The sequence below is a fragment of the Sorex fumeus genome, unplaced genomic scaffold, assembly GCF_029834395.1.
Source record: "Sorex fumeus unplaced genomic scaffold, SorFum_2.1 ptg000037l, whole genome shotgun sequence".
NCBI lineage: Eukaryota > Metazoa > Chordata > Mammalia > Eulipotyphla > Soricidae > Sorex > Sorex fumeus.
Window position 1 is genome coordinate 19,541,285 of NW_026606094.1, and position 15,480 is coordinate 19,556,764.

Consider the following 15,480-nt stretch of genomic DNA (forward strand, 5'->3'; position numbering starts at 1 on the left):
ATACAACCGTGCACATTTCAGTGTCTCTAACAATGGCATCTGACACCCTACCCCAAAGGAGAAGGAATTACAGATGATAAGACCAACCAAATGCATGCATTGACTTCACGTGGAACCTGCTTTTAACAAATCAACTATAAAAAGAAATCTTAAAAAAAAACTATTATTGTGAAACAATTTCAGACTCACAGGAAAATTGCCCAGTGTAAGAATTCTTATATACACAGAGTTTAGGGGTCAAACATAGCTTTGTCTAGATTTACTTGCTTTCTCATTTTCTCTCTCTATAACCTAAATCGTTTTTTGAATAAGTTACAAACAAATCTCCTTTACTCCTAAACTTCTGTGTATCTTCTAAAGACAAGGACCTTTTCATACACAAACACAGTATAACTACTAAGGTCTGGAAATCAACACCAGTTTTACATTTTATAGAGGCTATTCAACTTCTGTCCATTGTCCCATTGATTCTATTATAGCAAACGAAAAATGATTTTTCTTGATCCAGGATTAGATGTAGTGTCTCTTGAGTCTTCTTGAATCTGAAAGAGTATTTCAGTTTATTTTTCAGGACACTAAATTTTGAAAAGTAAAGTTCAATTATTTTATATACTATTCCTCAACATTGGTTTGATTTTTGTCTTCATTATATTCTTTATACAATATAGGGAAAAAACTTTAAAAGTGATTGTTTAGGGGATCTAGGTAACTCAGTGGGCTGGGTGCATCCTGTTTTATTTTGGGTCATTTGCCTTGCATGCGGCTGACCCGGGTTCAATCTCTGGAATCCCATATGGTCCTGTGAGCACCACCAGGAGTTAAACTGGTGCTCAGGGATCACTCTTGGTGGGGTTTGGGAGACCATATAGGGTACTGGGATTGAACATCCAAGGTAAGAGCCTTTCCTCCTGTACTAACTCTCTGGCCTGACTTCAAATTTTCCTGAGGGAGGCCTGGGTTCCACTTAGCACCACACGGCACCTGAGCATCTGAGTAGATCTTTAATAATCTCTGGGCACTGCTGGTGTGGTCAAAACAAAGAAAAAAAATTCACTGCCCATATCAGGAGGCAAACAATATTTATCCTATAAATTTCAAAACTATTAAAGGATTTTGTTTCTGTTTTTGGGTCACACCTGCCCAATCAGGGATCACTGTTGGCTCTGTGCTTGGGAGATATTCCTGCTGTTGTGGTACTGTTTGGGCTGGAGCGATAGCACAGCGGTAGGGAGCTTGCCTTGTGCGCAGCCAGCCTGGCCAAGCCGGGTTCGATTCCTCCGCCCCTCTCTGAGAGCCCGGCAAGCTACCGAGAGTATCTTGTCCACATGGCAAAGCCTGCCAAGCTACCCGTGACGTATTCAATATGCCAAACACAGTTACAACGAGTCTCAAAAAAATGGAGACGTTACTGGGCCCGCTCGAGCAAATCGATGAACAACGGGAGGACAGGTTCAGGTTCAGTCTTCAAAGAAAATTTTATTTGAGACAAAATAAAGAAACTTCATTTATTTATTTTGAAATGAATTTGGGTCGGAGGGTAGTACAGCAGGGAGAGCATTTGCCTTGCATGCGGCTAACCTGGGTTTAATCTCTGGCATCCCATATGGTCCCCTGAGTACCACCAGGAGTTATTCTGAGTGCAGAGCCAGGTGTGACTTAAAAATAAATAAATAAAAAATAAAGAAACACTGTCACTGTCACTGCCACTGTGCTCCTGTTGTTTATCGATTTGCTTGAGCGGGCCCAGTAAATCCATTTTGAGACTTGTTGTTACTGTGTTTGGCCGACTTGGCTTTGATTCCTCCGCCCCTCTCGGAGAGCCTGGCAAGCTACCGAGAGTATCTCACCCGTGTGGCAAAGCCTGGCAAGCTACCCGTGACGTATTCAATGTGCCAAAGAAACATTAGCATAAATTAAAAACATTTAATAATCAGAAGTTGTTTATTTTGTTAGGTATCATAATGGTATTTTGTTTATGCTTTCAAAAAAGGGGTACTTTTCTGTTAGTAATAAATGCATTGCAAGGGAAATAATTTGACTTACTGCCCACTTCTAGGTAGCTTGCTAATTCTCGGCAGAGAGCAGTAATGAAGTAATGAGAGTAGAGTCATATCTTAATTATTCTGAACTAGTGTCTAGTCTACGGTCATACCACCCTGAACGTACTTCTCCTGTGAACTAGTGTCTAATCTATATACTTTATTTGTGCACTATGCAGGTTTTTGACCATTTTCCTTTATTCTGTGGCTCTTCTTTTGGTTACTATGCTCACAACTTACTAATAGTAATACAGAAAGTTCATGTCTGTCAAACTGTGTGCACTGTTGGATAAAAATTCAGTGGGAAAGAGAATGAAACAACTGATTAAATTAGATTTGGAAATAATTGGAATGTTTCATTTCTTTCTGGTCTTCATTTACTCCTTGTTACAGACAATTATGAATCTAATGACATCAGATAATTTACAGTAATTATATAATAAAACTTATGAGCCCCAATATAAAAAGTCCTCATTTTATTTTTCTACTTTATTCTTTAAAATAACATTCACTGTTTAAAAATGTAAACTTCACCGTGAAGTCATCCTTTGTTGATGTTCAAATTTCAACTCTTTCATGTCTATCTGTGGCAATTCTTTTTCCTGTTTTTCTCAAGGGCTCTTAAAGTAGCAACTGGTTCAAAATACTGCTTTGTTTCAGAGCATAGAGTTTAGATGTGTCTTCACTGATGATGGCTATGTTTCCATTCTGTTCTGGGGCTGTCAGATCACTTTCGCTGTCTGAGAGTGTACACAGTAGAGTATCATTCTCATAGGTTGGAAAGTAATACCTGAAAACAACCACGCATCAAGTTAACAAACCTCTGATATAACCCTTTTGCATAGTCATACTTTATTCATCTGATAGGAAACAACTGTTTCTTCCTGTGTTTTTATTTTTTCCAAACTAATCATAAGAATTCCTTTATTCTAGGTGGCCAGAAAATAATATATCTATAACATTTTAAGTCTGTTTTGCTGGAACTTGTTCTCATACTAAGTTCCTCCCCACACAGGAGTTCCTTTATTTTTTCTCTTCTACTTTCCAAAAAACTGGCCTACTTTCTAAAGAGAGAGAGAAAAAATAAAAAAGGAATGGGGCTGTAGTGATGATTGTAGGGGCAGGTAGACACCTTGTCTTATGTGCAGCTGACCAGGATGTGATCTCTCAATCCCATTTGGTTCCCCTGAGCACTGCCAGAACTGGTTCCTTGAGCACTAAGCTTGGAGCAACCCTTGAGCATCACCAGGTGTGGGGGTCTCCACCTCCAAAAAATCTGTTTTGCTGATTCCTTCCCTCAATACACTTTGAAATTAGTTCTGAGTACATCTAAGGATTTCATTCTAAATAAAAATTATAGGAATTATAACAGCTTGTATGCTTCATTCTTGAGACACCCAGATGTGCTCAGGGCTGACTACTGGCTCTGTGCTCAGGGGTTGCTACTTGCAGTGCTCAGGAGATTGGGGATCAAACCTGGGTCTACTGCATGCAAGGGAAGAGTCCTACCTGCTATATTTACTCTGCTTCCAAGTCTAGAAGCTTTTAAAGAGGAATAATTGAAGCTTTTTTGGCTTGGGCACGGGCAGGCCCTAATTTAATATTTCCTGAGAGCTGGAGCCCCACAGCCTCTCAGAAGTTCCCTCATTAGCTCACAGGCTGGATGGGATCTCTGGAATCTGACAGCATCTCTTCGCTGCTACATGCCAGCTGATCAGCTGCAGGGATGTGTCTCTGTGGCAGAGTGCATGCCATACATGTAAGATTCTCAACATTATAAAAAAAAATGTCCACCAAAAACTAACACTGGGGCCTCAGGAGAGCTCAATGGGAGAGCATGCAGGTCTGAGACTGGCCCACACAGGCGCGGGGTCCTGGTGGCACTGCAAGAAGCAAGGGTGTGAGTACCACAGTCAACTCTGGGAGACTTCCAGTCACTTGCATCACAACTGCCTCTAAGGGAAGGGGGAAAGATAAAGGGACAAGGGACAAAGCACATACCGAATGTCCTAGGCTTACACAAAGGACACAGTAATTTCATTTCTACTTTATCTAAAGAAAACAATTCAGTAAGTATGCAAATACAGAGGCAGGTGAATATATATATTATATCACTATTTATAAGAGGGAGAAAAGCAAAGTTCAACCTAAATACTTAAGAATTAGGATATGATCGTATGATGGGATACTGGAAATGTGGATATTTATTAACAGTATATTAGACGTGTATTAGATAACAGAAAGGTGCTTATAATATTAAAAAAAGTAGAATTAAAAAAAATCTTTAGTTCTGGAGCTGGGGATGTAGTTCAATAGTTAAAGCATATACCTGCATGAATGAGGCCCGGAGTTTAATCCCCAGCACCAGACAAACAACACACATACACCATTAAAAACTCAAACTAGATAGTTTTCTATAAATCTATCTCTATTCCCAACATCACAAAATATGAAATAGTAATATTTGTAAGAGGAGGATTACTTTAAAAAATAATATATATATATATATTTTAAGAATTCTTCTTTCCAGGGGCTGGAGCAATAGTATAGCAGGTAGGGTGTTTGCCTCGTACGCGGCTGATCCAGGTTCAATTTCCAGCATCCCATATGGTACTTACTGCGGTTGGTCCCAGATCTTTCTTTCGGGAAGCAGTGTGGTGTGTTTGGCGGCTTCCATGTGAGTCCTTAAATCAGTTTTGGACTTAAACTTCTCATGGCAACCATAACATCTACATTGGTGAATCTGCCTTCGAATAAAATTTACCAATTTCACTTGCTGATAGAAATTTAAGCCTAAAAATATGGCAGAATAAGGAATCATTAGGCAACTGGTCAGACTTACTTTTGCACTGTTAAATATTGTTAAAAATTCACTTTATGAACCAATCCAAAAAGTACAGTAATCAAGTATGTTGAAGCATGCCAAATAATTATAGTTGATACTTACACAGTAGCATGGTTAGTCAGGAATTATGTGATGGCACTGATCTAATATTTTCTTTTTGCTTTTTGGGTGATGCTCAGGGATCACTATAGGAGGGACTTGGGGGACCATATACAGTGCTAGGGATTGAACCCTGGCCAGCTGCAAATAAGGAAAGCATCTTAACCCCTACACTATCTCTCTAGACCCTAATTATTTTCTCTTTCTCAATACATTTAGTCCTTGCAAAAACCTATAACATAGGTATTTCATCTCTCTCTCTCTCTCTCTCTCTCTCTCTCTCTCTGTCTCTCTCTCTTTGTGTTTTGGGAGGCCTTCCCAGTTGTGCTGGGGATGACTAGGGCTATACCATATTGTACCAGAGACTGAACCTGGGACCCTATGTATGCCAGGCTGTGTTCCAGCCATCTGACAAGGCAGTTCTATCTTATCTACATTATGTATTAGGAAACAGTTCAAGGATGCACACTGAAAAGTGTAGAACCAGGGTCTAACACCAGGCAATGGCTATAGAGCACAAGATCTTGTCAACTAAGTAACTATGCACCATAATGCGCAAGCGCGTGCACACACACACACGTGCACATACACACGCGCACACACACACACACACACACACACACACACACACATTTACAGCATCAGTAAAGTGAACAAAGGGTTGGGAAATCAATTTTTACTGTCTTGGATCCATTAGCTCACCAGCACTAAACGTCTTGATGCCCTAATCTTTGTAGTGTAGTAGTACTCAGAATGATATGATTGAGTACATCTTTAGGGAATACTCTTGCTGGAATGCCAAATAGTGCAGGTGTTTTTCCATACCATATCTGCTCTGTGTAGCGTTCTGATGACCAATATCACATAGCTACTAAGTGCTGAAGCTGGAAATGAATTCCGACCTCAAAACCCATACTCTTCCAATTAGCTCCTACCACTTTAAAATAGATATTATTCAGTTGTAACTTATCTAAGAAATTCATTTAAACAGCAAAGAGGAAGAAAGATGATCTAACATTTTTTAAAAAAAAACTTATTTGAATATTACACTTCAAAATGGTCACAAATTACTGCTTCCGCCAATTCTGATAAGACCATCTGTGGTGAAACACATTTTGGTTGACTCCCCAATCACAACTGCAGAACATGAGCATCATTTACAGGACCGTGTATAAAACACACCATGGAAAACAACTGAATCAAACTTACCAAGTTCTGACTTAATTTTGAGGAGATCAAATTCATGTGCATCCTATAAAAAGGAATGAAGGTATCTCTGAGCATATAAATGATTTAATGTTTCATGCTGAAGATATAATCAGTTTTTACTCACAGAAGTTTGAACACTGTAGAAACTCAGTTCAGACTTTCCTGCTTTGGAAGTCCTCAAGATCTACTCCCCACATTGAACTGCTTTTTATTTTTGTGGCTACATCATACCTCGCTGTGCTCAGGCTTCACTCCTAGAAGGACTTGGGAGACTGTATGTGGTTCTAGGGATAGAAGCCAGCACAGCTGCTGTGCAAAGCAAGTGTCGTATCCTACCTACTTGCTGGAATCTCTCTGGCCCCTCAAGTGCTTCTAAAAGCACAGTCCAATAGAAAGATTACATTCATCTGGTGAACATAAAGTAACAAAATAGGAGAATAACACCCAAGAATGGCCGAGATTAGTACCAGGAATTTTACTCCATGGCTTGGAGGCCAGCCACACATGCTAGGGAAAAGGGCAGCTCAGATAGAGAAGGGAGCACCAAATAAAGGGTGCTGGGAGGATCCTCCCAGGATGGGAGAAGCATGCTGAAAGTAGATTATAGACCAAATATGATTGTCACCCATTGCCTCTTTTGCAAACCACAACACCCAATAAAAGAGAGAACAAAAGGGAAAGCCCTGCCATAGAGGCAGGGTGGGATGGGGGGATGGGAGGTGGGAGGGATACTGGGATCCGTGGTGGTGGGAAATGGGCACTGGTGGAGGGATGGGTATTTGATCATTGTATAATTGAAACCCAAGTACAAAAATTTGTAAGTCTACAACTGTACCTCATGATGTCTCACTAATAAAAATTAAAAAAAAAAATCTCAGGGCTGGGAGGAACAGAGACATTACTGGCACCCCCTCCCCCCACAAAAAATAAAAGCACAGTCCAAAGAAGTCATGATAATTACTTTAAGACAGCTGACATTTTAATTGACAATAAGATATTTTAATTATTCGTAGCTTGTAGATAGAGTTTTTACCATTGACTACAGAGGCACTAAGCAATCTGACAGAGGCATCCACCCACTCTACATAAGTGTGGCCCTATTGTATTGTGCATCTGAAAAAGATGATTGACAATGACTCTTTGTTCCACAGGATGATAACAAATGCTGCTCTTCATTTTAGGATGTCAGATGTGCACTTCAGGGCCAGAGAGACAGTACAAGGATTAAGACACATGCCTTTCTTGTGACTGACTCCAGTTCAATTCCAGGTACTGCATATGGTCCCTGGAGCAATTACCAATTACTAGGAGTGACCCCTGTGAATGGAGCTGGGAGTAAGCCCTGAGTACAGTTGAGTGTGGCTACCTAAAACAAAACAAAAAGCAAAATACACTGCTTAATTCTAGAAGTTTTTCTTCTTTCATATCTTTCCATAAATTTCTTTTGCTATTTAGAATTCAGAGACTTATCTTTTTTTAAGTCCTATTCTTATAACCATCCAACTAGATAAATGTTTCAAGTTATATTAAAACAGAGAAAGCAGAGCAAGAAGAGCATCTGACTCCTGTGAAGGCATTTAGTATCGAGGCAGGCCACTTAGGAATTCTTGCTAGTAACAGATTATCATACAAAGTGACTGAGCAGAGGTTGAGGACACTGCAAAGTGGACCCCTGTATAGGATCTCTGTTCCTTTCAATGAAATATATATTACAGTATTGTATATTAAACTTAAATACTGAAAACTATACATCTGCACTGGTGGCAATGTGTCTGAGTAGTAGATGATCATTATAAGAATAAATGCTCATGGCCTTTCCAATATTATGCATCTCCTTATTTTATTGAAGAACAGTATAGCTGAATGATAGTGAAGTGAAGGTGGACGAAGAGGAGAATAGTTTTATGTAGGCAGTGGTGGATGGCAGGAGGGTAGGGATAATCAAAATTCCAACTTGTATTTTTCGATTATAATCAGTCCTTTACCTAAAGCTATGACAGTATCAATCCCTAATCTTCTGTTTCTCTATCCCCCAAATAGCGTGTCATCTCTCACATATATTTACCTAAGGCTTAGTGCTATGAAGAGCTCTATGCAAAGCTGAAAGACTAAACTCACTGCCATCTCGACCCACATTCTTCCTCGAATTTTGTCAATGGTAACTTTCTTCTTCCTTGACCTCCTTATTCATCAGCATAGGAAGTATGAAAAAAAAAAAGACTTAGAGCCTGTCTATATCCTGGACACTGTTAGTTGTGGTAAAGGTCTTACATTCTAGTTTAGAAGGATCTCTGAGGCATCTCAAAGGTGTCAGTGATTTGTGAAATTTGGCTCTAATAGCTTTATGCAGATCTGGTTAATTGTCTGAACTAAGTCACCTAATGTTCTGGTTCTTCTTGATGGAACTGGCCAGTTGCTTTTGTCTAAACATTTTCATCCTCCTTTTTCCTTTGGTATTGGAGCGATAGCACAGCGGGTAGGGCGTTCGCCTTACAAGCGGCCAACATGGCCGACCCAAGTTCGATTCCTCCGCCCCTCTCGGAGAGCCCGGCAAGCTACCGAGAGTATTCGATATGCCAGACACAGTAACAACAAAGTCTCCGATGGAGACGTTACTGGGCCCGCTCGAGCAAATCGACGATCAACGGGAGGGCCTTTACCTTTACCTTTATTGTTGTAATGACCAGAGGTTGCACACATACTCGGTCATGGTACTCACTGGAGGTTTGCATTCCTTTTAAAATTTTTAAAAAATTTTTATTAGTGAAACACCATGAGGTACATTTTAAATTTTTTAAAAAATTAATTACTTGGTTTATTTTTTGCTATTGGGCTACAACTGGTGGTGCCCAGTGGATCAGTGTTAGGGAATGAACTGTGCTTAGCCACATGCAAGGCAAGCATCTCAACTCCTGTACCATCTCTCTGGCCACAGCTGTAGTTACATTCTTTAGTTCTCATTGCATGTGGAGGGCAGTGCTCAGGGGACCATATGGGATGCTGGGGATTGAACTGGAAGCTTTACCCTTGCAAGGCTTTATTTAGCCTATTGAGTCATTCCTGGGCCCCTCTGGGTAGCTCTCTGTCTCTGTCTCTCTTTCTTTCCTCTTTCCTCTCTCCTCTCCCCTTCCCTCCCCTCCCCTCCCCTCCCCTCCCCTCCCCTCCCCTCCCCTCCCCTCCCCTCCCCTCCGGCTTTTGAACCACATCCGGCTGTGCTTAGGGTTTACTATGTTTCTGCACTCAGGGATCACTCCTGGCAGGCTAGGGGTACCCATAGAGGGTGCTGAGGACTGAACCTCATTGGCTGCATGCAAGGCAAATGCCCTGTCTGTTGTATTATTGCTCCAGCCCCTTCTTTTCTTTTTAACAAAAATTTTGTTTTGTTCTGTGGCCACACCCAGCAGTACTCAGGGGTTGTTTCTGGCTCTGTGCTCAGAAGTGGCTCCTGGAAGTGCTTGGGGGAATCATTATGTTGGTGCTGGGGATTTGGGTAGGGGTCAGCTGCATGCGAAGTAAGTTCTTTCACCCCTGTATTCTTTTTTTTTTTCTTTTCCTTTTTTGGGTCACACCCAGCAATGCTCAGGGGTTACTCCTGACTTTGCACTCAGGAATTACTCCTGGCAGTGCTCAGGGGACCATATGGGATGCTGGGGATCGAACCTGGGTCGGCTTCATGCAAGGCAAAAGCCCGACCCGCTGTGCTATAGCTCCAGCCCCACACCCCTGTATTCTTCCACTCCTAGGAGCCCTTTAGGAATAGGAAAATAACTGAGAAACTAAAATTATTAGGCGATGACCTAAGGGACCAGAAGCAGGGGATCAGCATCTCCTTGTGAGCATAAGACAAAATTCAAACGGACGCAAGTGTCTCACCTCCATGTGGACAGATAATTTCTCAATTGTTTCTGCATGCTTTTCACAAAACAGGCAGACAGCAGAGACAGGGTGTTCTTCCCAGTCAGACCAATCCCTGCACGGAAGAAAAAAATAGTCTGGAGACTGCATTCATCCGGAGGGTGCACTACATCTTGCTGCAGTAGGACTTTCTTTTCCCCAGAAATCCTGCCAGTCTGTGCCATTTTGTGACTGTCACATTGTAGCACGACTTTCTGATACACTTTTTGAAATTCAAAGCAGTACCAGGAAATGAATATCAACTGTGCACAGGCGTTGCTGCATGTTCTCGATTTGCCTCTGTTCGGAGCAGCCAGTTCACTCCGGAAGCTGCCCGATGTCGGTCGGAGACGGCGAGGTTTAATTGGCGAAGGAGGCTGCCAGGATGTGTGCTGTGCACTCTCATTAAGCACAGCCACCGAGTCTACGTGCTGTGAGGGGTGATGCTGGGATGTGTTTCGGCATGACAAATGGTGTATTTTAAGAAGACAGAGCCATTTCTTTCATGCAGAAAACACTGATCACTTTAAACAGGGCAAATGTTACATCTGGTGGTAGACAGAGAACTCAGTAAAGCAGACAGGGCCCTTTAAAAAAAACTATTCTATTAAAAAATAACTTTCTTACCAACTTAACTTTTTTTTTGGGGGGGGTGATACTACTAACTTTCTAAAGTGTCATTCCTAAACCAGGGAAAAATCAAAATTCCTGAGGGGGAAAAAAAGGCTGTATAGATTTGGATGAAAAAAGGATGAATAACACAGAAATCTTAGGTTAAAAAGGATTACTTCTTTAGTCTTATAATTTCAAGGAAAGAAACTATGAATGTTTTAAGTTAGTCATCAATGGGATGAACACAGAACAAGGCCAAATGACTCAGTTCTAATCTCTACTCCAATGATAGGGTTCAAAGATCAAATATCACTTCTAGGCCTTACAAACAAGGGAGCAAGCAGACCACTTCAGATTGTATTTTTCTGTTTTTGTTTTGTTTTCTCTCCCCCTCCCAAATGCAAGTGCCAAGACTGTATTTTTCTCTGAATTATAAACTGCCTGTATGTTCAATGGCTTTAATGACAAAAGGCTATTTAGCTGGACTCACAATTGCTATAGTGATTTTTATGTCAACTTATTCTGACCTTGAGTTTTTGCGCTGTTATATGAAAGGGTACACGGCTTAGAGAGAAGATCTCTTCCTTTTTATTCTATGTCTTCCTATTTTAAGAAGCCTTTTCTTAAAGGGCTGTTTTTCTGTTCTTAAAACACTGTAATTAATTAGCAGTCATCACAAATCTTACTCTTCCTGATGGTCTAGCAACTCCCGATCATCTTCCAATTGAACTTCTTCCCACGATTTTCCAAGTTCCTTTAGGAAGGAAGAATAGATAAATTAGAGAAACGGAGGGTGGGAGTGGGGTGGAGAGTTGAAGAGAAAGAGAAATTAGAGAAACTGAAAGTGTATACAAACAAGTCAAAAATCCACATGGCGGGGAGCGGCGGAGCAATGGTACAGCGTTAGGGCATTTGTCTTGCACGTGACCGACATGGGCTCAATCCCCGGCAACCCAAAAGGTCCTCCGAGAACCACCAGAGTAATTCCTGAGTGTAGAGCCAGGAGTAACCGCTGAGCATCACCGGGTGTGACTCCAAAAGCCAAAAAGTAAAAAAAAAAAAAAAAAAAAAAATCCACGCTCAACCGGTTTTAAACAATACCTGTAGGATGGCTCTAAATAGTTCTTTTTGTTTAGAAAAGCAGCAAAACCCTTTACATAAAATTCTTTTAAATGTCAACCAGCTTTTCTCAATTCTAGATTCACATTAGAATTTCTTGGGAATTCTTTTTCTTTTAACAACCAGCAATTTTTTAGGGACCCCCAACACATCCTCCTAGCTAGACTGATTCCACTCAAGTTCCCCTACAGATATTAGCCATGTTATTCTTTCTCCATGGCAGAGCCTGGCAAGCTTCCCGTGGCATATTCGATATGGCAAAAATAGTAACAACAAGTCTCACAATGGAGACATTACCGGTGCCTGCTCGAGCAAATCGATGAACAACGGGAGGACAGTGCTACAGTGCAGTGCTACTCTTTCTCCAGGACACTTCCCTGTTTGAGTCCTGCCACAGTTTTGAAGCACACAGGGCTTTCAGATGGCATCTGGGCTCCACCCCAGCTTCCTCTCCTTCCCTTATGTCCAGCCTTGTCTCTAGCACAGTTAGCTCCAAGCAGATCCTCTCTGGATTTCCTCCAAACGTAGCAAATTCACTTCTCCCAACTACTTTTGCACTTTATCATCTACTCTAACACTGCTTCCCCATATATAGCCATGCCTGGTTCTGGTCTTTGCTTAAATGTTACCACTCTTTCCCAGTTTACTTTGACCGAAATAACAACCACCGTTTCCAAGTTAGTTTTGCCGTTTCTAAGGTCATTTTATTTTTTTCTTCAAAGTATAGATCACCTACAAGTAACTTCTTATATCTATTTTCTTCTTTGCTAGCTATCTACTCCATTGTGATGTTTGTGAGAACAGGGGTTTTGTTCATTGTCACTGTTCCTGGGTACTAGAAAGTGTTTTTTTTGGTTTGTTTGTTTGTTTTGTTTCTATTCTTTTGTAGCAGTGTCTGGGTGTGGGGTGCTCCCAAGAGGTGCTCGGGGGCGCAGTGCCCCACTCTTGGCAATATTGGGCCTGGGGATGTGGGCCTGATGGTTCAGTGCTTAGGCCCAGTGATGCAGTATTGCCTGGGGGCTTGTGGTGGTTTGGGAACTCCAGTGCTTGACTCAGTGGGGCTTAGAGGTTCATGTGGTGCCAGTGACAGAAATCAGGCCACATCACACTCCAACATGTCTCTTGAGTGATGTCCTTAGTCCAAAGGTATTAGAAAGTAGTTCCTGAGCTGCACTGTAATGGAAAAAGCCTAAAAACTGGGGATGGAGAGATTGTACAGTGGGAGAACTGCTTGTCTTGCACACAGCCAATGGGGCCTACCAGGAGTGATCAGGCGTAAGTCCAAAGCATCGCTGGATATGGTCCTACAATTTTTTTTCCCTTTTTGAATTGTAATAGAAAGTCTAATGTCTAACAATTTGAGGCTGGAGAGTTACTACAGTGAGTACGGTACTTTCCTTGTGTGTGGCTAACCTAGGTTCAATTCCTGGCACCCTATATGGTTCCCAGAGCCCAGCCAGGAGTGATCCCTGGGCACCACCATATGTGGCTACCAAAAAACAAACTGAAATCTAAAAATCTGATTTTGTAAGGTAATTAAACAAATATAAAGCACCTGGTATCACACAACGAAGGTACTCAAACATCTCAAATCCCCCGTATCTCTCTGACAGTTCATGGAGAGGTTCCACTCTTTTAGAGTGATATGTGGAAAATTTCATAGTTTCAGCAAAACTTCATAAAATGACAGATCGGGAATTTCTTTTGGCCCAACTGTTTCTCTTTTTTTCCTTGAGCCATTTGTTTCTCTCTTTTCTCCTTTCTTCTCTCTGCACTCAATTTTCCTACTGTATAAACTGTCTATGAAAAGCAAACTGTCTATGAAAGAACAATGTAGAACATGAACAGGACTGTTTTAAGAGGTCAATCTTTAGTTTTGTGGCAAGGTTCAACCTGACCTGTTACACACAGATATCTTTGTTCAGAGGTCTTCTTCGGGAAGAACATCTCTAAAATTCAGGGGCTAGAGAGAAAATTCAATGGACTGAGCACATACTTTGCCGGGAGGTACCTGTGTTTGATCCCTGACACAGCCTGGTTCCCCAAGTACCACAGGGAGAAACACCTGTGCACAGGAGGGAGCCCCTGAGCACTGCTAGTGTGGCCCCAGACTCAAAAACCAATAAAGAAAAAATGTACTCTCAGTTATGAACAATATGTATTTTTTAACAAAAACAGTATCTATTTAAGTAAAACCAAAGAATGCCGAATTGCATCGTCATGGGGGGGGGGGGGGGAGGGAATCTATCATTTATCAATTTAATGAGATAATGAGAGGTTTTGAAGTTGTCATTATCTGTCAGCTAAATGAATAAATTTAAACATGCAGAGATTTGCCATAACATCTTTAGAGAGAGTTAATTTGGACTCTATAACATACTTCCCAGAGTTATCATGAAATTTACAAAGCTTATTAGTGGCCAAGAATGACCTCCGTACTACCAACAGGATCCTTGTGAGCTAAAATTTCTGGTGGTGAATGAAACTTTTTCTGCATTGGAGTGATAGCACAGTGGGTAGGGTGTTTGCCTTGTACACGGCCAACTTGGCTGATCTGAGTACAATTCCTCCACCCCCTCGGAGAGCCTGGCAAGTTACGAGAGTATCTCGCCCCCACGGCAAAGCCTGTCAAGCTCTCCATGACATATTCGATATGCCAAACAGTTAACAAGTCTCACAATGGAGACGTTACTGGGCCCGCTTGAGCAAATTGATGAACAACGGGAGGACAGTGCTACAGTGCTACAGTGATTGATCTCTGCCAACTGAGTCTTAGGATCCTTACTGTGAGAGAGTACTCAATAAAGAGGCATGACTGACATTATCATTCTCATTGATATGGAAAAATGTTGTTTATCAATAAGTGTTCTAAGATAAAAAGTGACAAAAATATCTTTCATTGGCAAAACTTTCAAATACAAAGTATTATTTTGCAACTTTTTCAGTGTTCAGTAACAATATGGAGGGGTTTATCTAGGCAGCACTATTTGCTACTTAAGAGGAACATGGAATTCTTTGCTCATTAACATTTTAGGAAACAAATGATTTGCATGTGACAGTGGCCCAGCTTCCCGGAATACTCTGCCTTGTACAGTTAAATTTGTGATTTATTACAAGAGAAAAAAAACCCTACATAATTCTCTAATTAAGACACTGTGCCTACTCATGAATCATGTCAGGAAAGAATACAAGAAAAACAAAGTTTGGAAAACATGTCAGTAAAGATGTTCAAAACACCCCCTCAAACCCCTGCATCAGATGGTTTATGATCAATGATAGGGAAAAATATGAGGAATACGGGCTGGAGCGATAGTACAGAGGGTAGGGCGTTTGCCTTGCATGCGGTTAACCTGGTATCCATCCCTGGCATCCCATATGGTCCCCTGAGTGCAGAGTCAGGAACAACCCTGAACACCTCGGGGTTTGTCCACAATACAAAAACAATAACAAAAACCCATGGGGAATAAAAGGACCCCCTTCATGCTTCCTTTCTAAAACACACACTCAAATGTGCTCACACACATATTCTCTCTCCCTATCTTTCCCTTTCTCATTGTTAGAAATGTTTTTTTACTGCTTATTTTATTTTATTTTTTTTGGGGGGGGGGAGTAACATTCTGTAATGCTCAGGAATTACTCCTGGTTTTGTGCTTGCGGTGTGTG

At 41.2% G+C, this 15,480-nt stretch overlaps 1 protein-coding gene across 1 annotated transcript in view; it reads right to left on the reverse strand.

Annotated features, from left to right (window-relative positions):
• Nucleotides 1-1,908: 1,908 nt before the first annotated feature.
• Nucleotides 1,909-15,480, reverse strand: part of ZNF277 (zinc finger protein 277) — a 140,959-nt gene continuing 127,387 nt past the window's right edge. The window contains exons 8-12 of the mRNA XM_056118002.1: nucleotides 11,385-11,452; nucleotides 10,066-10,162; nucleotides 6,193-6,235; nucleotides 4,658-4,832; nucleotides 1,909-2,829 (exon numbers count right to left, since the gene is read on the reverse strand). Coding sequence (XP_055973977.1) covers nucleotides 2,661-2,829; nucleotides 4,658-4,832; nucleotides 6,193-6,235; nucleotides 10,066-10,162; nucleotides 11,385-11,452 — 552 coding nt within the window. The 3' untranslated portion in view covers nucleotides 1,909-2,660. The remainder of the gene's footprint in view (nucleotides 2,830-4,657; nucleotides 4,833-6,192; nucleotides 6,236-10,065; nucleotides 10,163-11,384; nucleotides 11,453-15,480) is intronic.